Genomic DNA, 26,101 nt, shown 5'->3' on the forward strand with positions numbered 1-26,101 from the left:
TCTGCTTATTCTCTGCTTTCACAGCGAAATCTGCGATATTCGGTTTCTCGTTCGTCGATTCCCTTACGTTTCCTTCGTCGTACAAGGATCTTCGATCGCAATATCACCGCTATGAAATTATTATCGTAAAGCCACTGTGCGCGAACGTTACAATGATTATTCGAGACGAAGGAAAAGTACAAATCTCTTTAACCGAGGTACTTTCGAGACTCACTTTCTTGTAGATCCACTTGATGCTGCGACTGAACTTCGCCATCGGCGAGTCGTCCACGAGGAAGTACTTGACGGCTGTCGCCTGCTCCTCGAGCCTTTGCTCGGAATCGCCTCTGGGAATCGCTGACTCCTCCTCGCGGCGTTCCTCGCGATCGTTATCGTCGCTGTCGATCCCAGGCTCTGAGTATTCCGTGATCGTCGACAGCCTCTTCGCGCAACTGTCGTCCGTCGAAATGGCACGCTCCATCTCCAGCTCGTTCTTCGGTAAGTAGAATCGTACCACGAAGTGCTCGCGCACAGTCACAATCCTCGCATGGCTAACCGAGCACAGGACACAAATTGCCGGGTCCGATCTGGTTCGGTCGCGATTAGGGTCAACATTCGACACGGTCGGTTAAATATTTTCGACCCGAGTCCTACGCGCGCAAATCATTAGGATCGTTCGTTCCACGAACAAGATTTAAAAGCTTTTGCCAGAAAACAATTGAAATACCAAGTCACAGCGAAAGTATGTGTTTAACCGCGGATCTATCTGTAACGCCCACTACTGATTAGACAAACGACAAGCGAACGATTCGTCAAAAATCTGAGCAAGTCCACCTTGAAATTGTTTCGCAGGAACAGAATCGGTAAGGAGAATATCATCGACAGATGAGAATCGAGCAACGTCCGGCCAACGAGCGGTTAGTAACATTTAACGACGTTCTCCATTCGCGACGCCGCATAAAGGGGAAACTGTGATCCTCGCGACATACGGTAAAGGTTTTAATCCGGCTGCGTTAAACTTAATGCCGGAATCGCGAACCAACCTGCACTCGGTGGATGAAGGACCAAGAAAGGAATACCCGGTTGATTTACCGACTCAGTTACGTGCTGTCGTGGAAACGGGCTGGCGGGATTAAGGGCGAAAGGGCAGCCGAACGGGGACGGAAACACGCGTTTCCACTTAGTCCTTCGTTCCCTTGACACTCGCTTGCGAAATCCTTTCGTTGCTACGATGTGCCACGATGACAATCATCGATCACGCGTCGATGAAGTATCCTCGAGTGTCATTTTGCCGATGTACAGTAGCAAATACGCTTCTCTATGTATACGGTATAGTTCAATGGCACGATGCAAATACGGAATAACAAGTTTTACTAGGTAAATAAAATTTGCATCGGAGTGGAAAGGGGGTCGGCGTCGCGCCTTGTTCTCGAGTAGCAACGAGGAAGTTGTTCGCTCGAACAAGTGCAAGAGGAAATTCAGATTTAATTAGGTGTCGGCTGGCGAGCTTACACGGTCGAGGATTATGAATGAAGTGTCACGTTTCCAGCTGAAAATAGCCGCTCGAATCGACCGTTTTAGCCGCCACGGAATTAACCTCTTTTTCGTTTAATTCGTAATAAGCGCGATACGTCGCGTCGATCCCGGAAAGAGAAGGCCGGTTCTCTCTTTTAACGAACGCGGGACAACGAGAACGTTTGATCGTCATCAACCGAGCTATTGTTCTGTCTCTTTCTCCCTCTCGCGAGCGGACTCGTCCAGATTGTTGGCCCTCGGTTTCTGGGACGGCACAATTTTTAACCGATTACGCTTTCCTCTCACGGGCCTCCGGCCTCGTTCGTTTAAATGCCCCGCGACTCGACGAGAATAATTAATTACGGGAGGATCGTAGATGGTGACGATACCGGACCCTCGGTATTTACGGGATTTCTCCAACCTGTAGACTGAGACCAACTGAGACAGGCGATCCCTGTTTCCTCGTAAAGCGAGCGAAACTATCCACGATCGTAAAATCCTTCCTTCCTATGCTAACGAACGGTATAAATTTTATATGCAAGAACCCCAGGAAATCTAGTCTGTGAATGAAGAAACGAAAGAACGGATATAGGACGCGCGGAGATCATCACGACGAGTATTCCGCAGTAGAATGTAACATGTAACAGTTCTAAGGCGTTTCCTGTGAATCTAGAACCAGTAGACGAGGCCAGAAGAGCTACCTGTTTACGCACAACACCGTTACGAGTCGAGGAATCTCGATGCAGTTTCATCGGTCTACGTCAGCCGATTTTTGTTGCGCCACCCTTCTGATTACCGGGAAGGAACTATAATTGCCGTTAACACGCTAGAGCGAAGCTTCGTTCGGGGCCTACGCTTCTGGTAAACGGACAACGCCGATCGCTCGAAAGCGTCTTCTCCGTTAACTCGATTCCCTTTTGAACGATAAATTAATTAACGCCAGTACGGATGGACGCTCTGCAACCAAGTTGGCGAAACAAACTTCCACGTCAATGGATGGACTCGGTCGTAAAATATCTGAGTATCGCGTCCCCGTTCGATCTCGCCCGCCACTTACGCGCGAGTGGTTCGCTATCCGCCCGAAAATAGCGCGATACAGAGAGCATAGCGCGTTCCACGTCGGTTTTTACGATTCCTCACAGCCAAGGTCGTCGTAAAATGGACAGCCTGCTTTCCAGTCGCGTCTCAGAAGCACGGCTAATTATATTTCTCTGACGCGACACGCTGCCGCTTCGAAACTTCCAATAACCTTTCGTTTTCAACTTTTCCAATCGCGTAATCCCGGCGACACGCGACTGCGAGCGAATTTTAACCACTGGTCGGTGGTATCGCGAATCTCGCGAATATCTACTTCGTCCACGACTTCTTCGAGATACGTATTTTGGTAATCACCGGGGTACTAGACGCGTGTCATTGAATGTAAATATAAACGCGTTCGCGTAAGACGTAGACGAACGATCGAGATGTAAAACGAGAAGGAGCGAATGCCATCGACGTATTAGCATTGAAAGTTCGAAGTTTCTTACTTTTCTTTTTTTTTTAATAAATTCACCGTTTTCACAATTTCTCTTCCGCTTCCACTATCGATCCTGCACGGTGGTATCGATTTCACTAGACATCGACGCACCCACTAAACGACACGAAACTGTAACATAATCGACGAGAGAAACTCGAACGACGTATTCGCGAAGAGCACGGAGAAGAGGGCGGTCTGGAATCGGACTCAGCTGCAGCGGACTGCAACTACAGCTGCAGTCGCTGTTGCGACGTCGCCTCGCGAGTTCTCCGAGCGACACAACAGGCGTGTTTTGACTAGGTGGTTACACCGCTCTTTCGCCAGGGATCCGTGGCACTCGCGCCTCTTCTCCACCGGCTCCACCGACTTTATATTTAGACGTATATACATGCGACACGCTTTATTCCTGACGATGTATTCGCGCTAACAAGTCCACCGTTGCTCCCATTGCCATGCTCCACCCACGCTCTCTCGCTAATCCTCTCTCCGCGCGCGTACGACTCTATTCGTGCGCGTACACGCTACGCGATTGTCCGGTCGCCGGGTCGAGCAGCCTGGCTTTAACACGATACCGACCAAGCGTTGATCGCTCCATGCACGCGCCTGTAGAGGAGGATGGATATCGGTAACGCGACCCGGCTTTGATTACCGCAATTATTTTTCCCTGGGAGGTGAAAGGGGGAAGCGTCCACAGCGAGTCCAATCTTTCCATCTTCTATTTGTCATCGTGCGTAGTAGGAAATTTCCCGCATAGAATTACGGTGGCTCGCGAAAGTATAAAACTTATATGTAGATTATTTGTACGAATATATTGCGTTGTGAAGTACGAGACATTTTGAAATTTCATTGTTACCATCGATGCAGACACGCGTTTCTCGTGTCTCGTTACAGCGCTAACGAAATTACCAAAAGTTTCATACAACGTACTGCACGAATGTTCCTTTTGTTCATTGATTTATCGTTATTGTACCACTACGCGATTTATATATTCGTATCCGTTAATAATAACCAAGCTTTAAATTAGAATTAAAATTAGAATTTCTTTTCCCGTAGCAAGCTACCTGCAATGACGGAGGTGCGAGAGAAGAATGAACGCATCGTCGCATAGATTAAAACGCTTAATTCTCTTGTCTACAGGTTAACGAGTTAATTATCGCGTATTACTAATCTTACAGTCGGCGTGTCTTCATTCGAAACCCGTTTCGAATCTGAAATCTGGTATCCCGGAGCGACACAGTTTCGCGATGGAACGTTCGTCGTTGTCTATTCGCGCTAACTCCTCGCCAGTCCATTCTCCACCCACGCTTTCGCTCGTACACAGACGCGTGCGTGCGTGTGTACTCACGTAGGTGGATGCGTGCGCGTGTACGTGGCCACGTGCGTGCGATACGCGCACGCCCACCGTTCTCTCTCTTCTGCGTGACACGGATCACCGGGTCTCTCGGCTCCGTGTATGCGCCACGCTCATACATATTCATCGACGCGCGGGTAATCTGCTTAACGTAGGTGCGAGGCGCGCGTCGGACCTCCGATTTGTAACGTAGACGGATATCCGCGTTATCAAGTTGGTAGGTGTACATCGGCCAATATCTAGCCCGTAATTTGCCGATCGACGAGAACCGGTATAATTTCATTACAAAGCGGATTCGACGAGCCGCGAAAGGGCCTCTTCGCAGGTCGTGGCCCCGTTACGTGCGAAGGAGAAGGAATGCGTTCTACGATCGGAATTTATTCGACGTAATCGGCCCCCTTTTTCCCAGCAAAAGCGAGATTTCGTCGTTCGCTGGGAAATAATTTACAGCGAGAATGATACGATACAAAGAAGCCATACGGTTGTAAGTAGACTGTGGTAGTTTAAGCAAATTTATATTTTTACGGGCCTTACCGAGGAAGAGAAATGTGTCAGTTCTGTATATGCGAGAATTGATTGTAAATATTAATAAATAAAAAAAAAAGAAGTTCTGTATATCGAAAAGTAGAGAAAAGCGGTGACGTTGCGAACACTGCCTCGAGTTTCGAGTTTTCGAAAGGCAACTCTGTGCTAAATCCTCGTTCCAGCTCTTCACTCTGTCGCATCTCTGCCAGTTTGTAAATCGAGAAAGCTGAATTTAAAGCTCACGAAGTTTCATATTATCGCGTGGGCTTGAAAGTACTAAACGTTCGTTGCTGTCTAAGTAGAATTTTCGTTATATTATCACGCATTCCTTATACCAATGAGACATACGCGAATCGATTAACTACATTTTTTTTTATAAAAAGAGATAGAAGGGTGACGAAATGTATCTCGTTTAAAGCGATATAAATCGTGTGCATAATGAAATCTAGCGTATCTGTTCGAAACAGCGTTCGCGTTACCAATTTCGGCAAGTTTTTGATCGTCGAATGGCACGATCGTTCACCTTTCTTCGTATGGAACGAGCGCGGTGCAATACCGTGCATGGAAAGCTTTGAAACGAGCGATACACGTTATGGCGATCGCGATGCACGACGCCGGGTTGTTGCGCGTCGGTTCTCTGCCTATGCACGCTCGTTTCCTAGTACTTTATCTCGAGCTGGTATCGGCACACGGCGTGCATTATAGCACGTGTGGGTACGCTCAAAACCGAATGCAGCAGCCGTGCCACGAAAGCCAGGTTCGGTAAGAGTGGCCTCTCTGCGACTGACTGACATCACGAAACTCCGCCGATTCTGTTTCTGTTATCATTAACGGCGAAATTCCACTTCGTATTCCGCCGGTATACAGCGCGATCATCCTCGTCCGACGTCGTTTCCAACAGCCGAGTTCTTACTCCGGGGTGGCATAAATTTCCCAAAGCTGTTGCCTGTGCTAGCTGCTGAATCGAGTTTTACGAGCTCTGTTATTTCGAAATTCTACTACTTTTTGTCCCTTCGCAGCGTGTCCGTGGGATAAAAAATGGGGGCGATGATCGAAAGATCCGATTTGTTCGACACAATCAGAACACGATAGAAAAACGAGGTTCGTCGATTTTGACTTCGCTATGATTCGACCGAAGAACATTACAGCTACTAGAACCCTCGATTAGTCAAAGTCTGGATTTCAAGTAGACACGATAAGCGGTTAATCGTTGAAACCATTGGTACAAAACTACGCCGACAACGAGATCTCCCGGCTTTTTCATCCAGCGAGCCAGCTTCTGGATAGTGTCAGCCTATTCTGAAAGGCACTGTAGCCGAGGACAAGGAAGGCTTTCAGGCCGGACGATGAAACGCAGAGAGTCAATGACAGAGGAACCCTTGGCGGGTTCTCCCTTCTTCCTTCGCCTACCATCGACCTTCCCCTCTTTCTCTCGACGAGTCCGTGCACTTTGCACTTTGCTCTCCTGTTTCTGCCACGGGACGATATACAGTCTCAACTTTCTACGCTCTACATGCAGCTTCATCGCGTTTCTTACGTGTTATCCCGCTTTAAATCCCGCTTGTGTTCGCGCCGTACAACTTTCGCGCAATTTACTCGCTCGTACACACGCGGGAATGGCCGTGCAAACGCGTTAGCTCGCCACGTATTTCAGCGTGTACGTGCGATCCTTTTTGGGCAGGCACGCTTCGTTAGTCTGGAAGCGCGCAGAGCGTTCCGAAAGTAGACACGAGGAGAGAAAAGGTAATTCCATGTTCTAAGAACGACAAATAAAACCGGTGATGCGAGGAATCCTCGCATAATCACGCAGGAAAATACGAGTGAAAATAACGCCGGAGAAACGCTTAATTAAAAGAAACCTGCCTTGGACCGCTTCCGCTTCCTGTTAACGCAGTGAATCTTCCTCTACGATTCTTCTACGATTTCGCGGTCGTTGCTCGTAGGAAACAAAAGAATATTCTCCACGAGGAGAAACTATTTCTAAGAGAGCCATTTAATTCCAAATCGCCCACCTGGTCGCTGGTTCGAAGATTGTAAAACGAGCGCAATACTCGGCTACGGCGCTTTGTACCGCACGCAATGATACGACATACACGCGTCCATTTACCGACATTGTACCGGCGACATCTCGCTCAGACTCGCTCGTCTTAGAACGCTTCGAGCGTGGAAATTCGTCTCGATTTTACGCGCGGCAAGATACCAGGACGGGCGTGGAATTTTGATACGCACGAGGAATCGGTGAATTCGCAACAAATTCCCCAGGAGTCGCCTCGAGAAAGCTGATTAGAGAGCAGAAAGAGGAACAGAGAAACGAACAGAGGATGGAGAATAGAGGTGAAACGAAAGAGGTCAAAGGTGCGGGAAAGCATGTGGGTTGAGCCTGCGCTCCTAGCCCGCGCCGCCTAATTGAGCAACGATAACGCTCGTGGTCCTTGTCGACATCTGTTGTCATTCATCACCCGGTACGCGAGATTAAATTACGAGCTTCCCGCTAATTATGATTTATACGGGCTTGATGGAGAAACGTAGACCAACCGTCTAGCTACCGTAATTGTTCTACTCGTAGTTCTGAATGAAGTTACCATTACGCAGATTCTCCGAAGACCGTACGATAGAGCGGAAATGAATGTCGGGTGCGGAATACTAGTTTGAAAGATAAATTGAAAGGGAAGTATTTGAAGGAAAAAGTCGGTAAAGATAATAGTCCCGTGGCGACGTCGTAAGAATTTTATAGACGTCAGCGACGTTTCAAGAAGCTCGTATCTTCAGTCCAAGGAAAGAGCGCCTGAAAGTTCGCGACATCGAATAAAAGGTACTTAGAAAGGACGCCTTAAAAGTGCCCAGAGCGAAAACCGTCTGAGCGCATCCGATCGAACGAGGACTCTAAAGTGACGCGAGCAAAGGGGATACAACCGGTCACCCCATTCGCATTTCCTGTATCGCTACCCCTACGCTGTTACCGTGGCTGTTGTCGCGCAAGTATTTTACAGGACGTTTAAATCGCGTTCGTTTCCTCAGGGACGAACCTAGAAAAAAATTTCGAGCGATTTCTCAGCAAGCGACGACACGGAACATCGTCGCGATTTGGACAATGAATTTGCAGAACGATGGACGGCGGTGGAACGAAACGTGGCAAATACGAGCGTTATGGAGCAACACGGCAAGAAAAATCGGTTCCCCCAACTTCTATCGTCCTCGCCATCGTTTGTTCAAAGAGATAGCGATTTGGAATGGGAGGAAGTAACCAAATTCGAAATTGCACGCGATTTATGGAGGAAATTCGCGCAAGATCTAAGGATCGATCGCCGAGAATTTTCGTGATTGGTCGGCCAAGAAGGAAGGGGGCCGCAAGAAACGAAACCGCAGAGGACGGAAGGGGAAGAGGACTATCGTAGATCTTGTACTACCGTTAGCGAGCGCTCACGTGCACGAGATGTTCGTGGTGGAAGGCGTTCGACGCTGCGGCCACGACACTGGCCTCTTCGAAGCGGTGCTAGGTTCGCGGAACGTGCTCGACTTCCGTCAAAAGAAACAGCTGCATGCCGTACGCGCCACTATGCGAGCGCAACGCCGACTATCGATGTCGTAAATCTTTCTTTTCTTCGACCACGAGGTCGTGTCCCCTCGTTTGTACGTCATAAACCCGTTTACAGCCGTTCTAATCAATGGGAATTTATAATAACCCTTTTCGTTCGGAGAAGAAGCCGCACTACGAGCCGAGTTTAAGTCCCTTTGAAAGCTAATTACGTACTCCTCGACCGGCATACACGCACCATCTTTTCCACTAGCGAGAACGACGAATATTTGCTCGCAAATGGCTCGCGGTGTCCTTGCACTCTGAACGTATACCCTGCAGCTCGTTTAATATTTTATACGAACCCGGCAAAGTATTACACGCAAGTAAAAAAAGAATGGATAAACGCAAACAAACAACTAGAGATACGCAAACCGTACGTAACAAAGTGAACGATAAATACGGCATTCTCGGGATAAGCGGCTCTCCGCTATGAGAGTGTAAAGCTGTATAAGAATGGGGTGGAATGGGGCGTTAGGAAGGGTCGGTAAACGACACGGTTTCCAGAAGTAAAATCGAAGAGGCGCGTTTCTTCGAAACAACTGTTGTTCTTCGCTACTGGAAGTCAAACAGAGGTGCGAGCTGGAATTTGTCCAAGGGCCGGGAATCTAGTTCTCGTAACTGGAAACTCACGGAAGATGTGGTAGTAAAAGCGTGCATACGTACGACGTGCGTAACGTATTCGTTGCATGGGAACGACACGTATCGACTCCCTTCTATCCGTCAACGACACGTAGCAGGGAAGAAATAGCAGCACGTGCGAACGCTTTCGCGTGTAAACGCGAGTTGTCCCCGAGGTAACGTTCGATAGCTGTCGTCCTAACGTCAACATCCACGCCATTTTATAATGGTCTGCCAACGAGGAACGATTTTCGCGACGTGAACATTGTTCGCACCGGAGGAAACAGCCTAGCGTTTGAGAAACTTGCTCGTGACACCAAGAATATGGTCGGCGGTACGTTGAATCGATCGAACGTCTTGACAACAGCCAACCGATAGAGCGTCGAGATTCGTGCTTCTGAATGACTATATTTAACGACGCGCGATATTTAAACTGCTAGACAGAGAAGAAACTCCTTCTATATAGCGTGTTACTCGGCCAACGTCGGCCGGTCAAAGAGTCAATAAATCTCGGTTGTTCGCCGGTTTTCAATGATGCTACAGAAACGATGATACATGGCCGACGGATGTCTGCGTTATGCGTTTAGCATCGACGCAGACGTCATTTGTCAAGATCGACGCAAAACAGTGGGTCAAGCATAGAGCAGACACGCTAGATACGTGGTGCGGTCATATATCATTTGCGTGGTTCGCTGCAACCTATCCTGTCATTGCGGGTTCTCGCGCGTATTATTTGCCCGATTCAAACAATGCAGCACCGACAATTTATATAGGGGTTAATTAAAGCATTCATTGTCTAACTGTTCGTTGGTAATTTCGTTGTTTGTCGGTGCCCCCCCCCCCCGCCCTCCGACCGATCTTTCATTCGTGTTTTACCGATTGTTGAAACTCTGTGAAACAACCGCCATCCTTCCATTATTCCAAACGCTTTTTCTCTTGCGTTTCCACCGACTGTCACCTTTCGTTTCGAAACGAGGAAATCCAATTGCGATTCCATTTAAAGCTTAAAATACACGCACGGGATGTCGCAACCTGTAATTTTCTCAATTTTCAGCGAAAACAACGAATCCCATTTCGCCAGCGAAATCATACTAATTCCAGTGAAAGATCACGCGCGTGCACACACGCGCTGCTTTTCCATCGTTTCAATCTGTCTACATCGCCAATTGATTCCGATATTATCGCCCCATTAATTACTCGATCGCGGCAGAATATCGCCGCGAATTCCCCTCCATAATATCTGCAAACGTGCAATCTACGTGGCAATTTTCACACGTCCATTACGCGTTTACGTTCGATATCAGAAGCATTTGATCAAAATCGAGAACGAAAATCACCGCTGGCCTACAGGATTCGCACGACGACGCGAACGTACCGCGTGTCTCGCGCAGACCAGTTGCGAAATGGCCGTGAAATTCTGCGATCGAGAATTTCCCTGGCCGATCCATTCGGTTGTAGAAATAGCAATTACATCCGAGTTTAACATTTGCAGGACCGTTGGTCGCTTGTACGACGTCGCCACAAAAGGGAGCCGATAATTAATTTAGCACCGTTCGATCGATCTCTCGTTCTCTATCGAGCGTCGAGTGTATGGAATTGTCATAACACGCGACCATTAAAACACAGACAAATTATTATCGTACGTGTACGGTGACGAAATTTTTTTACGCAAGATTTCGCAAAGCGATACACTGCGGTGTCAGAGAAATATTTTTTCACGTACGATAAGATCGTACAAAGGCACGAAACAGAGGCGTTGTCACCGTATGTGACGTTTTATTAATCCGATCAGCTGACGCGAGCAAAGTCAAACATTGTCGCGATATTTAATCGCCAGCTGAAACGGGAACGACGAACGGGGCGGATAGCGGATCGTGTAAAAATAAATACAGAACCAGCGATAAATATGCGAGAACGTACACGTCCGTCGAAATAGCAGTTCGCGAGAGTCTGCTATGTTTACCGTGACGATTGTCGCAATTTCGTTCGGACAACTTGGTAATTCAAAGCGACCTCGCGGATCTCGCTTGTAATCGATTCGATGGCTATCAAAAACCCGTGGAATTCGTGTCCCAATTATTCGCCATCGTGCAACCTCACTTTTTGATAAACTATGCGCTATAAAAGCGAAACGGTTACGGAGCACAGATCTATCGATCGAGCCAGCGAAGTTTGGTCAATGGAATGCCTCGTTTTAATTAGGATAGAACCGCGCGGAAGATCAATGTTAGTTGAACGATTGAATCAGGAGAGGAAGCAGAGGGTGCAACCGCCACGTAAACTGCGTTTTCGAATAACTTACTTCAACAATGTTCAAGTTTCTTCGTCGATTAAACGTTCCAGGCGATCGTGATCACGTTGAAGAAACTTTTGCTTTCCCGTATAAATATCGCCTTGTCTATTCGTAGGTTGCGTAAATCGTGACACCGCGCAAAAACCGTAGGCGTAGCAAGAACGACGACGGTTCTTTTGAAGCGAGAGGGTAAAAATGCTGGACGTTTGGGTGTCCAGTTATGCCGAGACCAGCTATTTTGCACGTTTTATTCCAGGGAACAAGTTTCTCGAGGCTAGAATCGTGTTAAAGTTCCAAGGTGACGAGGGACTATGAAACTGCCGTGGCACGTGCCATTCTTCGGTCCACTTTCCAACTTAAATCACGCGTTAGAACAGATACCAGATATCGTGCGAAAGAAGAACAATCGGCAAGTTCGACGACGAACGAGTATCTGGATTCCACGACCTCGTAATTGATTCGTAGGTGACCTCACGGCTCGCATAATTTCTCCCATTTTACACAAGGCTGGCACACTGTGGATCTGGGTGACACTCATCCACCAAGTATATTGAACCTGAACGTTCCCCTTCCATGCAATCCGGTATACTTTTCACCTGATCTCTCCAAGGTCAGGCAACGAGGAAACAGGTATATATGTACTATGCTTTCATCGATTCAACCGGCGCGCCTGGCTATCGTACGCTCCATTATACGTTTTTGTTTCGGCAATGGCCGCTATTAGCCGATGCGATCTCGATGGTGTATTTTACTTTACTTATCTCGCTTCACGCCGATATTTCGCTTAACTTTACTCGCCTGTACCTCGATCGAATGCAAAGCAATTATCTCGAACGATCGATACGTATCGGGGCAACACACTCTGGCTAATTATGGAGCAGCGTGTTAAAGATGGTGAAATTTCTCCTTAGTTTTTCTACGTTCTTCTCACGGTTCGTGCTTTTCTCCGGCTCTCCCTGTCAAGTATTAACCCGGTAGCCTACTTCCTGGCGCCAACAGCCTCGAGCCTTTCGAAAATACTTTGCGTACCTACTCGCCGTTTCCTACGGCACGTCGGCTCGAAAGAAGCCCTATTCACGCTCACAAAGGTCCGAGGAACTCGACATCGGGTAAACGCCCGAATGCAAGGAAACTAGGAGAAACGCTGGTTTTTACCTTCGAGCGTAAACTGAAAACACCTATCACCTTCCCACTTTTTCGCCATCTTATCTTAAACCTGTGTAAGCCGAAGGGTCGATGACGGCGTTCATTCGTGAAATTCACGTGCTCCTCGGTGAAACTATCTAAGACCGTGTTTATCGTATACTCTCTTCGAGGAAAAGGGTTGTTGAGAAGTTTCAAGAGGGGGGTGACACGAGTACCGTAAGGGATATCCGCGAGGTCGAGGCTTGGTCGAGTATGTGCATCCCGGAAGTATGTTTAGAATCCATTTTCTTAGGAACGAAGACAAAAGGAAGGGAATCGTTTCCGTTTCCTTCAAGACTTTTGCCCTATTTCAGTAAAATTACGTAGCACGTAGCAGCTATATATGTATATGTACCGTTCGGTTAACAACACGTACGAGTCGTTGCGTAATTGGAGAAACATTTACAAATTCCATATATATATATATATACTCGATATGCAAATGAGAATAGAAAGAAGAGAGAAAGAACACTTACCACCTCGGCAACGTTGCCGGAACCGTCCCTCATGCCATCTCTGTCCGTGCGTCCCCCTGAAAACGGAAATGCAAGACATTATGAAAATCGGATAGTTGCATAATTGGCGTAAAACGATCGCGCTTCGATAACTCGCGTCGTAAACTCTCACAAAGACGGACCGTACCGCCGCGTATCTCTCGTTCTTACTCGTATTCGCAAGGATTCAGGCCAATCGTCACACTCGAGTGGTCGACGAGCACGCTAGACGGAAGTGGCACGAGTGCGTAAACTGGAGTCGCGAGCCGATCGACCACTCGCGTGAATATCATTCGACTTTGTTACCGCTTTTCAGGGAATCCGGCTCGGTCGTTCGTGTTATCTGTACCGACTTCCGCTCTTGCGTATAGTCACCGTTTAACAGCAATGAACGCAATCGAAGCGAGAAATTGTACTCGATTAAACGTTCGCAATTGCTCGATACATTTTTCCTCCGATGAATTATTCAGAGACGCTGAGTCGTCTAGTAAAAGTTTTGCAACGGAGAAGATTGCGCAACCAGTAGCTCTACGGGAACGCGTGTGAATGAATCGGATCGCGGGAGCAACGAGCTATCCAGGAAGCGCCATATCTTCCCCATTTCTTCTTTGTTCTTTGCGTCTTGCGATTTTCAAACTCAATACGCGCCGTTTACCTTCTTCGTATCGAATCCGAGCGTAGACGAGATCGAGTCGCGATAACGAAACGTTCAATTAGCGCGACCAGAGTGCAATGACCAGCGCCGTCGCGCTAACACGTAATAAAACACGGAAACGTATGGTTAAAATTCAGCCAAACGAGGAAGGTTGGAACGGCCAGTTAATTAATAGAAAATTGAACCGACGCGGAGAAAATTAGTCCGAGGCATGAGCCGCGACCGATAGAACGGTATAACGTTCATGAAGATTTCATTAGGCGCGTCAAGATTTTTCAGTGATCGCGACCGATATCGACGCGATCGAACAGCCACGGGTTCCACGCGCAGCTTCGTCGAAACAATCAACGTCTTCTTTTCGTTTACGAGGCACAAGCGAAAGGTAGGTGGCTCGGGCCCGCAACTTTTCCTTCCCAAATGAAATTTAACCGAACGTAATTAGCTTCGAGGTAACCGTGCGGCACGAGCAATGGCGTAAGTGGTGCCAAAGGATTTCCGAGAAAACTTCAACTTTGCTCCGTTGGCCGAGCCGATCTTTCTCCTCCGAGAGTGCGGCGCGCGCGTGATTCCGCTACGAATGGCCTAATCACGCTGGCTTTTGCTAATAACACGTTCTCTTACGGCGAATCGAACCATTCGAATAGCAATAGTTGCCTTAGGTCTGCATATACAAGCGAGTTCGATGACCTGGACAACCGTTGAGTCGTTCAAGGTCTCGAATGTGTGACAAAACGGTCTTAAAGCTGCAATTTATGTCACTCGAAAACGATGACGAAAGCTGCGCTTTCTAGGTCACTGCGTTACGTGTTTATTACCTTATGTAATCGCGGGAGCAGTCACTGAACCGCTCGTAAAACGAAGCAAAATAACGCAATAATATTTTGTCCAGTTTTCACGAATCCAGTATATTCGGTATTTTCGACTTGAATCGAAAGTCGACTCTGGTCGACTCTGGTAAAATTATCCGTTTTTTCCTGCATTCTTTCAGGCATTTTTTTTTTCGAATTCGACGCCTTTCCTCTGTGGTTGAGACGAATCTTCGTAATTTCGCTGCCGTCTTCCTTTCTCCTAACGTTCTTGCGGTATTTCAGACGGAAAAGTGTTATTATCCGTCGTCGAAATGTACACCGAGAATTGTCAGACAAAGTATACGACAGTTAAATAAATGTCAGCCGCCGCGGCAGCACCATGAAATTAGTAGCTCGTATAATTTTCAGTCGCGAAACGCAAGCAATTACACGCGAATAGAATCTACGAAATTTGTCGATCCGGCGAGCAAAAAATTTACGTGAACGTAACTCGGACGAGTTATTTTTTCTTTTTTAACACGTTCGCTATCACGCCGCGGAGAAGAAATTCCACCCACAGCCCATTACTTTTTCTTTCAGAATTCTACAAAATATACTACAGGTTTTTATTTGGATAGTTTTAAAACCTAGTAAATGAGCATGTAAATCTAGTTTTTCAGTCACAAATCGTGTCACAAATATGTGACGCTGGGCCACATGGAAAATTTTATTCGATTCATAAAGTAAATAAAATTTCTACTGGAATAAATGTGCCATATTTAACTATACAAACGTGTATTTAAAATTAATGTAATTAATTTATATACCGTGGAACATTTTGAAACATATGCTAATACATAATCCTATTGGTTCACACTCATTAGTTTTACATGCTTCGCATGCATACCATGTGGCAGTGGATTTCTTTCTCCTCGCACAAACACGGCATCTTAATCTTTTCTCTAATTTTATTGAAAAATGTTACATCCCGCTAAGATTGAGACTAAGGACATTGGTATCGATATTAAGCAATTTTAGTGCAAGATTATTTCTAAGCTGTAAATAAGACATTTTTTGAGAAATTAATTCTATTCAGCAGCCAATTCCCATTCCAAATTGCTATATTAAATAAGCGAAAGAAAACTTTCGAATACCGGCGTATTGCTTTTCGTGGCGTGGAATAATATGCCGTCATCTGATCGCACCGATCAACCTCAGACATGTTTTTGTTACAATCGAACACAGTACGAGCTTTTATTCCTTTTCTTCTTGAAGATGGTATTTCAATTAGATCTGTGTTATGCTTCGTGGATATTGTTAATACGTCTCGTCTTTCCATTTTTGAACTAAGGTGTTATTTTTTCTTTTGAAAATACATTCTCCAGTTTATAATTTCTGCTGAATTACAACCTTGAGATTACCCTTACGATCTCTCCTTAGTGTCTCAACCACGTGAGTTTTATTTTTGTACAAAGAGATGGCTAGTTCAACGCTAATGTAATAATTGTCCATGTAGATGTAATAAATGTCCTTTTCCCAAATAATCATTTAATAATCTATAAACAATAGAGAAAGCACGTCCGATTTCATTGCGCACTGTATTTTTGCAGAATAAGGAAGAATACTTAATACGAATGCATAATAACATTGATTCGTCTATCGATAAATTTTCACCAGGATAATAGCAATCCTTTATATTTTTATCCAATGCTGCAATACTTGATCAATTGTACGAAGGCGGTACAATTTATCACATATTTGGTCATAGAAGCGAAGGCAGCGAAGAGTTTTCTTATGTAGATTTCAAGGCATTGTTTTGCTAAGTTGAGGTTGATAATAGAGTGCATAATAGTAGGCGGTCGAATGTTGCCCATGGCAATATATAATCCTAAGGATTGTTTTATTTCTTTAACTGAAGTTGGTTTCCATTCTTTTTGCAACATGGAAAATGCATGTATAGGATATAACAACAAAGCTCGAGCATTTATCCAATTCGCAATTTTCTGCATAAGAAAATCGCCAAGTAATAAACAAAACGCATCTAGTATCGAAATATTTCTTGGAAGATTTACTCTTAGTCCTGCCTTTCCGGTAAAATTATGTAAAACGGGATTAATGTTTACTTCCATCCAATCACTGTTACGAGAATCATCACAACCTTCATCAAGAGAATCGTCGCTTGTGTTAGAAATGACTGGTAAATGTATCCTGTTAAGATCGTTATCGTCTGACAAAGTACTAGTATCAAATAAATCTATGATATCTCCATCATATTATCTGCTTTCATCGCTCGAACCATCATATAATATTCGTCTGTTTTTCATGAAAGATCTCCTGGATAGGAAGATTTACTTACTACTTTATGACAGTTATGTATTATAGGACAATAATATATATTCAAGATTACTTACATATCTGTTATCTATTTTAGCAATTGCAAAACTGAGTAATATCACAGAATACACGAGGAGAAGAGTTAATATTTTGTTTTAATAAATTATTTTAACTATATAATATAACCTCAAACCATACGCGCTGGTTATAGATTTGACCATTTTCGGCTATACTTGCCAAGTTCAGGGTAGGATCCATTTGTTTCCACAGAGATAACAAAAATTGATTGTCGTCACGTGTCTATGATGCTGGGTTCTCAATGGCAAATCGGTACGTCACAGTGCGACGCTGGTAGTATTCGAAATAATCGTACGTGCGATCGAGGCTAAAAAAAATTCGAATGGTCTTACAACGCCCTTGACATGTACATATACCGAATCATCTTTGTACAGTCGTTGGTCATTTTCTTGTGCAATTTTCAGCTTCGTCATAGTCGATTTACCTGATTTTTTTTCCTTTCAATGATTCTCACAATGATCCACATTCCCGAACGCTGTCAACACGATATCGTAGGGTGAGCGCACAATAGGGAAAACCAATGCCGTCAAAGATATACACTATCGATGCACGATAACTTGAAAATATTAGCTTTTGCCATTGTCAAGAATCGATCGATATTAATGGATGTTGAACAAAAACATCTTTTGTCTCGTGTCGTGAAACGTTCAACGAATTACAGAAATTCTATCGATCACAATACTCTCTGTTACCTGAATTCGAAACAATGGCGCACATCTTTTGGGTCACACGTTGTTTAAACGAAAACATGGGAAAGATAAGCCCGCGAAATTCAAGTATGCAGAAGATATCGCGTAAAATGAAATTCATCGGATTTTCATTCTTACACTTTGCCTGGCTTCTCGAATAAAATGAAATTCTATTTCGAGATTAAATCGAGCTCGACAGTGTCAGCGACATCAGGAAGGATTTTAATTGAAATTTTGTCGAAGTCTCGAGAGCAAAAGGCGCGCGGTACGAAGAAGGTAGAAAGAAACGACTTAAAGAACACAAAAGGACCAGCGGTACGGCGCATGCGCGCGTCTTACGAGAGGCAAGATCCGAGTGTTTTAAAAACACGCAAGAGGCGACGAGTGGGATTTCAAGGTTAGGCGGAGCGAGACATCTGAGGTTAAACGGTGAGCAAACTGACTCTTCTTCCGTAGCGCGACAAGAAATTAGAGAATAACATAAAGACTGTACGCGTCACGTAAAAAATCGCACTATTAACGGAAGAGTCCTAGTGATTATTATTGCTCTCCCTTCTGTCAAGACTACGGACCATAATCTTCCGAGATGGATCCATTCAAAAGTAAATGGCTCTTAAAGATCGAACGACAAATTGGTTCTTTGCAAATTAACGCGTTGCTTTATGCTTTGAATCGGTAATGCAATCAAAATAGTGGTCGTATATTTGCCGCAGCTGTAATCGCAGCCGGTATCGCTGCTGTCGAATAAACGTAGCTTATCGAATAAACTCGATAAACCGATCCAAAAACAAACGATAAGAGAAAAAAATAGATCGACGTATTAGTTAACGAAATTGGACGCCCGTTTATTCAACTTGCCGAAGATAAGCTATCGGTGTATACAAGGGACCAATAACCGCGGATATCAACATGCGTACTCACCTTTTTTATAAACCGGCAAAATTTTGGCGATTCTCGAGTCGCCCGTGTTATCCAGTTCTCGAGGTTGCGAGCGACTCCTCTTCGAACAGTGTCCTCTTGCTTCGATATTTCTTCTCGTTTGCACTTAATCGCAGTTTATCATTTACCCACTCCTATCTATCCTTTTCTCTTTAGCTTCCTTTCTCTCCAACACGATCCTAACCTCACCCTGCACCAGCACAACTACAATACACTGTAGCACGACCGACACTCCGCGAACGATTCACGACGTACGGAGAACGCCTCTGTAGGCGCACCTCTAAAGAGAGACCAGAAAATCGCCGAGACGTTTATTCCGTCGTTTTCTTTCCCCCCTTCTTTCTACTTCTTGGTTCCAACGCGCAGAGACGCGATCAAGAAACTATTTTCGAAATTCAGCCGCTTTCCAGAACTCTGATTCGCGACGAAACTTTATCTTTGGCTTTGGAATCTACGCGCCACACGCATATGTCAGTCGGGGGTAGCTCGTGAAAAAGGAACTACACGCGCATGCTGCGGCTTTCTTCTTTCTTTTCCTCTCTTTCTCTTGCACTGCACTCTTCCCTTTCGTTTTCTTCCTCCGGTTCTCGTGTCGCGTATTCTACCTGTCACTGACGATAGCGTCGTTGTTACGTCGCCAGCGTTGCCGAGTCAGGATGGATCTCCAATGTGTTTGAATTTTCCGCTGATTCGAGAAACGTGCCACCGCGAATAATTCTGGCAGCAAGAGAGTCGGTACCGTAATAGTAGAGCCCCCCCCCGTTCCTTTCTTGCTCAAATCTCATACGTGCCCCTTGCACGGTTTCTTCTGTTGTTTGCCGCTGCTATCACTGGGAAAAAAAGCAACGGAGTACCCGTGGTACACTGTTGATCACGACTCGAAGGGTACCGTCGTATCGCGAACAACCGGAGAAACTCGGAGCCAGGAGCAGCCGGTTCGTCGTACCGACATTATTTCGACATGGATCGCCGTATCGATTTACTCGTGATTTCGCGACATCGCTGCTGCCGGATCTTTCAGGTTATAACGGACAGAAGCAGGACGACTTTTTAAAAATGCCACGCACCGACCAATCACGAACACGAGGGCACGGAACGCAGACGGTACAAGAAGATAGAAGAAGAGAGAAAGAAGTGGAGCCGCTATATACACGCGCGCGCTTGTCCGCTTGCTCGTACACACTACGTACAGGTATATACACATTCACCAAAGGGGGATCTCGCGCGCGCGCACGCACACACGGACAAGCGGCGACGCGATCTTACGGGTGTTGTGTCGTGTCGATCCTTCCCTGCTGCTTTCCAGCGATCTCACCCGCGACGATCCAAGATCGACACGATTTTACGCACGCCACTAACCCGAGGACGAACACTATTGTGCGACGAAGAGGGCGGAAGGGGAGAGGGGGGCTATTCGTCGCAACGTTTCGTGGAATGTCCGGCGTGAGTTGCGTGGCCAACCGTCCGTGCGGCTAAGGTAAGTTGAACTGAGCAGCAGCGCGCCTACGGTAAACGAGATTAAAGCTCCGTACCGGCAGAACCGTGGTATCGGCCAATCAGCGCGGCGTTTTGCGCGACTCGACCAATCATCGTACTCTCTCACCTGGCGAACGGTTAGCCCAGGTGCAGCGGCTAAGGCGCCATTGCCTGGCGTTGGCACGTTACCTGCTCGACTCCTGGAGGGGAGTCGTCGACAAAAGACGGAGAAGGGGTAACGTGACAGAGAAAGTCTGGCTTTGCGACGAATGAACGAAAGAGAAGCAACTAAGTCACGAAAGGGGGAAGACCGGAGAAAGAAAGAGAGAGAGGCGAATTACGGTAAGCCCACGTTCATAAGCGTAACTTGGAACGTTCGTTTTCGCGAATTTTCACGATCGACTTTCGCGATTGTATCACGCCTTAATACAGAACCATATGTCTCTGATTGATCGACTATCGAGAGGTATAGGCGAGAAAATATAGAGTTCCAGAGAATAACGTCGTTTCTCAATTGCAACAGCGGCGAGGGTACCAGCGCTGAGCGCAGCGTCTGCATTGTGCCACCGGAGGCACGTTACGCGAGGAACTTGGCCGATGATATAGACGGAGAGCGTGGTGGGGGAGATGGCTGTTATCTAAATTACTCTATTTTCTCGAGGGACCCTTGCAATGGATTTTTTTTTCGATCGTCTGGAACGTCGATATCGAATCAAGGTGGGTGTTCCGGCTGTTCCACAGACACGGCCTCTTTTTTTTCTTCCACGTTCATCCTTTTTTCTTTTTCTCTTTCCTCCTTCCTTCCATCCTTCTGTTTCTCTCTCTTGTTCTCCATATGATGCACCTTCCTCCTCCGCCAACGTTGGGGAAATAAGTGTCCGATTCGGAGCAAGTCGGTGCACCAAACACGAGTCATATTTAATTTCGAGATACTCATCTTTCCATTAGGACAACGACACGCCTGATGCACACAAGGCAGGACGTTCTACGGTAGGACGTTCGTTCGTGTTTATCGAATCCGAAACGAAGCAATAGAATCGTTAGAGGCACACGAAAGGGACGTTGCCCGAAGCTAAAAATACTTTCTCCGTTTATTATCGTATCTATATATCATATGCTACGTAGCACGAGTATATTGCACTATTGTCGTTGTACAGCTGCACCGTAAATATTTATTCGTCACGCTCAGGTTAAACCGGGCACAATCTGCTTTTACATTTTACGACGGGGAATAATCATTATGTACGCACGCCCAGGGGACGCAGAGGGAGTAATAACTATGAAAATAAAGACTGGCAATCGACGAACAAATTGTAAAAGGGAAAAGGAAGTGGGAGGTCTTTTACCTGACTAGTACGATTTTCACGCGGAAGATGGTTACCTTTTTGTTCGAACGGCCGACAAACGAGTGGATTCTTCTTGGAAATAAAGTGCTCTGCAAATCGGTCGAGTGAGACTAAGGGGTGGGTGGTGCGGTAAGGTTAATACGGCCAAGGAAAGATAAAGTACTGACGGATATAACAGGTGGGAGCAATATGGTGGCGTCACTGAATGGAGGGCGTACTCTCTCGTGTTCGGCGTAGTATTTGCTCATTCACTCGTTCCTATTTTATTGTAGCGCCGTTTCGTTCACGGCCAACCCGCCACCACGTGGATTAGGGACATTGAAGATTTGTGAGAACGAGAGATACTCGATATCTGTCTGCTGCTGGCTGGCTGCTTTCCCTTTTCGTTCCTCCGTATCACCTTCGAGCAAGCCTCTCGTATACAGTTTCGTATCGCGATATCGCGATACGTTTCAGAGACGGAGATCTACATGCTTGCCGAATTAGAGCGTGTAATCAAATATCTATAGAAGCCCGAACTAGGGTTTCCGCTTACTTCGATCCATCCCGTATGCTACATATGTACTTTTCTTTAATCTTGTATTCGCCGAGAACGTAACAATCTGAAAACAAGAAAAGAAACAGTTACACAACAGAATCGATTACTTGTTGAATTTCACGTGGCTACACCGATGGAAGATAATTTCGTCGCTTTTTTTCCAATGTGATCGTCATTCCGATTTACCTTGAAACGAACATGACCATCCGTAGAATTTCATGCTCGCGAACAACAAGATACCAGGTCATCCTTGACACGAATTCTATCAGTGACTTTTATTTCAATTTTCAACATGCACGCGCTTTCCAATGACCAACGAATCGTAGATACACGGAAAGAGGCGACGGTGAGAGAAACGGGTTCTCGGGCAATCGTCTGGAAAGAGTTAAATCGCCGACAATTTGCTAAAGACAAATCGTACTCGGCTTTGCCTACTAAACTAATGCGTCCCTTCTAAGAATCTCATTTGGCTTTACGTTCGTTCCGAATTCCTTAACTCTACTGTTTCCGTTATACGCTCGTTTCTATCCTCCAGTTAGCTTGGCAGTGAACATCCCCCTTGTCGACGACATGTCAACCATTATTTCCAATGATCCGTTACGTTACGTTTGCTTCACACCTTCTACGCATCTCAATGATCCAGCAAATACACATGTACTTGTCGGGTTCACATTATCCTCGTTTGGACTACACATTGTTGCTATGCAATGGAAAACACATTGACTAGTGCAAATACGACTATTACAGAATTTGACAAGTAACCGCGGTAATCAGACACTCGAGAAGCTAATGACGATGATCCTAGGTCCAACAACGAATCCGTGGTCAACAGGGTAACAGAATGCGCTTTCTTCCAAAGCCCAAACCGTAATCGACTTGCTTGGCTACGGTGAAAGTATTACTAAACTAACTCTTTGTTAAAACGTGGAATATCCACCGAGCGTAAAGACGACAAGTCGCTCGCTAATACGACCTCACGAAAGAGAATGACTTTCCGTCGCGATGATGCTCCAGAGGAAAACTATGATGGGGTGTGTCTAAGGACACGAGATCATCGGATTCGTCGGGGATAGCCTTCGTTGAGAAAAGGAGGGAAATTGACGTTGCTGTTAATTGGTCAATTTTCATGTTGGTGGCTAGAAAAGGATGCTAGCCGCCCTTGAGGGAAAGTTGCTAGCGGAAGCGTTGTTCGTGAGAGAAATAGATTTCTCCGATCTTCCCATAGTTGGGACAAAGACCGCTTGTCCGTTTGAAGAATCGTAATTAACAAAATCCTAAGATTTCTAACGGGCCCTCAGACTAGCTGAACTTGAGCTGTGTAAGTGCATCGACATCTGGCAATCATTTTGCCCGAAGGAACCGTTGGAATGTTTACTGCCGAGTACCTCTACGAATATTTCTTTTAATGAGCGCTATATTATTACTCCGTATCTTTGTTAGACGGAGCGTCCGTCCCGTTGACCGCGGCTACGTTCGGCGACTGATTGTCGCCTTGAGCCCAAGCTCATTGTCACAAATCTCAAATAAATACAATTGGGTAGAATGACGGCAAATTGTTTAATTAATTTTGTCGAAATCGCTCTAAGGTTCGTTTGTTTCGAGTCAAATCGAACGTTCCCCTCGGCTGGCTGATAACGGAGCGTCAAGGGTGGCGGTTCTGATTTCTCTGTGAGCGAAAACCGCGAAGCCGTATACGTACAGGCACACTCGGCTCACCTACGATAAAAGTACGAATCGTAACTTTAGACCGCGCTCGTCGGCGAATTAATCGGCTTTTCGAAAGTTGGCGAGCGCGTGGAGGAGTTTTGCGATCACGCGCGGCCCAATCACGCGCCGAATCGCAATTTACGTCGATTCGGCGAGACCGGGCACCCGTGTCAAATTGCTGCGACAACTCGCGATGCGAACATTTTGACAAATTGAGGCAGTTGACGCGCGACGGTGCGCGGAAATATTACGTTTACGGACACCGGTCCGGGTACATATTTTGTCGAGGGCGATGGTTCCCTAAAAAAACAGAGTCGATTCGCCGGCAATGGGTACGATAGTTGAGAAAGTAATTGCAGATTCGTTTATTATTTTGTAACAAGGAAGAAAACAAGGCGAAGGAAGAGAAGAAAGGAACCGAGCTAGGAAAACGAGATGGAGAGGAGAAGGAGAATCGGCGAACGGGTGGACCGAGGAACAAAGAGGGGAAAGAGGATCGGCCGCGGTATTCAACGAGCTGCTATTCTACGAGCTGGTTTGCATAAAATGCATTGTAATCCCAGCGCACAATGCAGAAAGCTCAAGTTTTACCTGCCGGTGTAATTAATGCTGTCCTCTCCGGACAGCTATGGTTCATGCAGACAGAGCTCGATGATAATTTACGAAATGAAATCTCTCGCATCCTCGTGCGTGGCGCAAAAAGACAGGTCGCTTCCTTTTGTGCGAACGTGTCCATCTGTAAATGCGTAGCCGGCACTTCCTCTCGGAAGACTGTATATCGCGTCTTGCCAAATTTCACATTTGAATGTTTCCATTTCAATTTTTACACTGGCAAATTCAAATTTGAATATATAAATTTAAATGTACGCGTTTGAATAAATTTTAGGTTAAATACATAATATAACAGAACATGCTAGCGATTTGACCACAGAATGGCACACGTGTCCAGAAATACGTATCGAACGTTCTTGTCCATTTCGAATGGTCTCTAGACAATGTGTCTGCAACGGTGGGCGCGGCCTAAATAATAGCGTAACACGTACGTACGCAGGAATGAGTGACACGTAATTATTACAACAATCGCGCGTAACCCGATACCGCTCTCTTAAGACTATTGGCGCCGAGCATACCTACGCCTACTACTTTATTCCCCTCTTCGGCTCTTTTCCATTTGTCCCGGTAAACATAGATAAGCCGGGCTACCTAGTACGAGCGATTCCAGTCAACGACTTTGATGAAACTAGATATCGACGCTTTGAAAATTGTGGCCCGCGCTATATCTATCTACGTATCGCTCTGGCTGATCCATCCGGTTGTTTGACATCTTTCATAGGTAGATCCATCGATAAAAACCGATTCTGGTTCTCGATATCATTGTTACATCCATGTATAACTAGATTCTTTTTAAACAAAATAATCGTTCGATCCAACAACCGTCAGCAATACGAGTTGGACGAGTAACTTCGTTATATCTATTTGTCTCGGTACATACCATCAACGGTTGTTTGCTCGCATAACAATCGAGCTTTTTTCTCGGCCGTATTGTTCTTCCGTGTTTTCCGAGCCATTCGTTGAATACTTTCGCTCGACACCGCGTCCTCCTTATTCCAACGCACGTACTTGCATCTGGAAAAAGAGATCGTGTTATCGTTGAAGCGCAGGAAGATCGCGGTATTTTCCATACGTTCGTGACGTGTCATTAAAGTTGCCGCGAAATTTTCCTCCGTGTTCGCCACGAATCTCGAATCGCGTATAGCGTGCACGCGGCTCGTTCTATAGGTTTTCTTATTATCGCGACTAATTTAGCCGCGCGAATTTCGAGGCGGATCGTTTATTCCAGCTATCGTCGTATGATTATTTGCGAACAATTTTCGTTGCCGTTCGTCGCGTGTCATTCCGGTTTCCGGGACAAAGCCCGAAATATAATACTCGGGGATGCACCGTGTATTTTCGGCCGATTCGGAGCTGAATATCCCGTGTGATAGTCGTGATCGTTACATGAAAATCAACCCTTCGAACACGGTGACGCGGTATGAGGTAAACTGCAACGCTGATGGAACAAAATCCAGTGTAAAATGATGATGCTCGCAGTTACTGTGCGACAGTTTTCCCATCGTTCGAAATCACAGGCTCGAATTTAAAGCGTTTCTTTATTACCCAACGCCTCGTATCTTTTTATATCACGACCAGGCGATAAAAACCGGAGTACTCTACTTTTAACGAGATACCCGTTACACAGCCTCCAGATGTCTCCTTAACGATACAACCGTAGGTTTGCGAATATCGCAAGAAACCGGCGTTGAGCAAACAAGAGAAGGAACGACGGATAGAACTGCAGTTTTTCCAGAACGACCGTATCATCCGGCAATTTCCCTCGTTTTCTTACAAACATTCTGTTTATCGCGTAACGCGGGCCACACGCGAAACGTGTAACCGAGCTCGAAACGCGTGCCGTTATCGTGAGATACAATTAAAACGTGAATGGTTTCTCGCATGGT

The 26,101-nt window shown here is 46.0% G+C and overlaps 1 protein-coding gene across 5 annotated transcripts in view; it reads right to left on the minus strand.

Moving 5' to 3' along the window:
* Positions 1-20,029, minus strand: part of LOC117156143 (uncharacterized) — a 108,299-nt gene extending 88,270 nt beyond the window's left edge. Inside the window, exons 1-2 of one of the 5 annotated variants that reach the window (XM_033332917.2) lie at positions 18,519-20,029; positions 13,036-13,091 (exon numbers count right to left, since the gene is read on the minus strand). In XM_033332917.2, coding sequence (XP_033188808.2) covers positions 13,036-13,068 — 33 coding nt within the window. In that variant the 5' untranslated portion in view covers positions 13,069-13,091; positions 18,519-20,029. Of the gene's footprint in view, positions 1-214; positions 3,353-13,035; positions 13,092-18,518 lie in introns of those variants that run through there. The other 4 variants (XM_076618861.1, XM_033332913.2, XM_076618862.1 and 1 more) reach the window with 4 other exon arrangements.
* Between the last annotated feature and the right edge of the window lie 6,072 nt (positions 20,030-26,101).

Source organism: Bombus vancouverensis, chromosome 5 (genome assembly GCF_051014615.1).
Source record: "Bombus vancouverensis nearcticus chromosome 5, iyBomVanc1_principal, whole genome shotgun sequence".
In the NCBI taxonomy this organism is placed as follows: domain Eukaryota; kingdom Metazoa; phylum Arthropoda; class Insecta; order Hymenoptera; family Apidae; genus Bombus; species Bombus vancouverensis.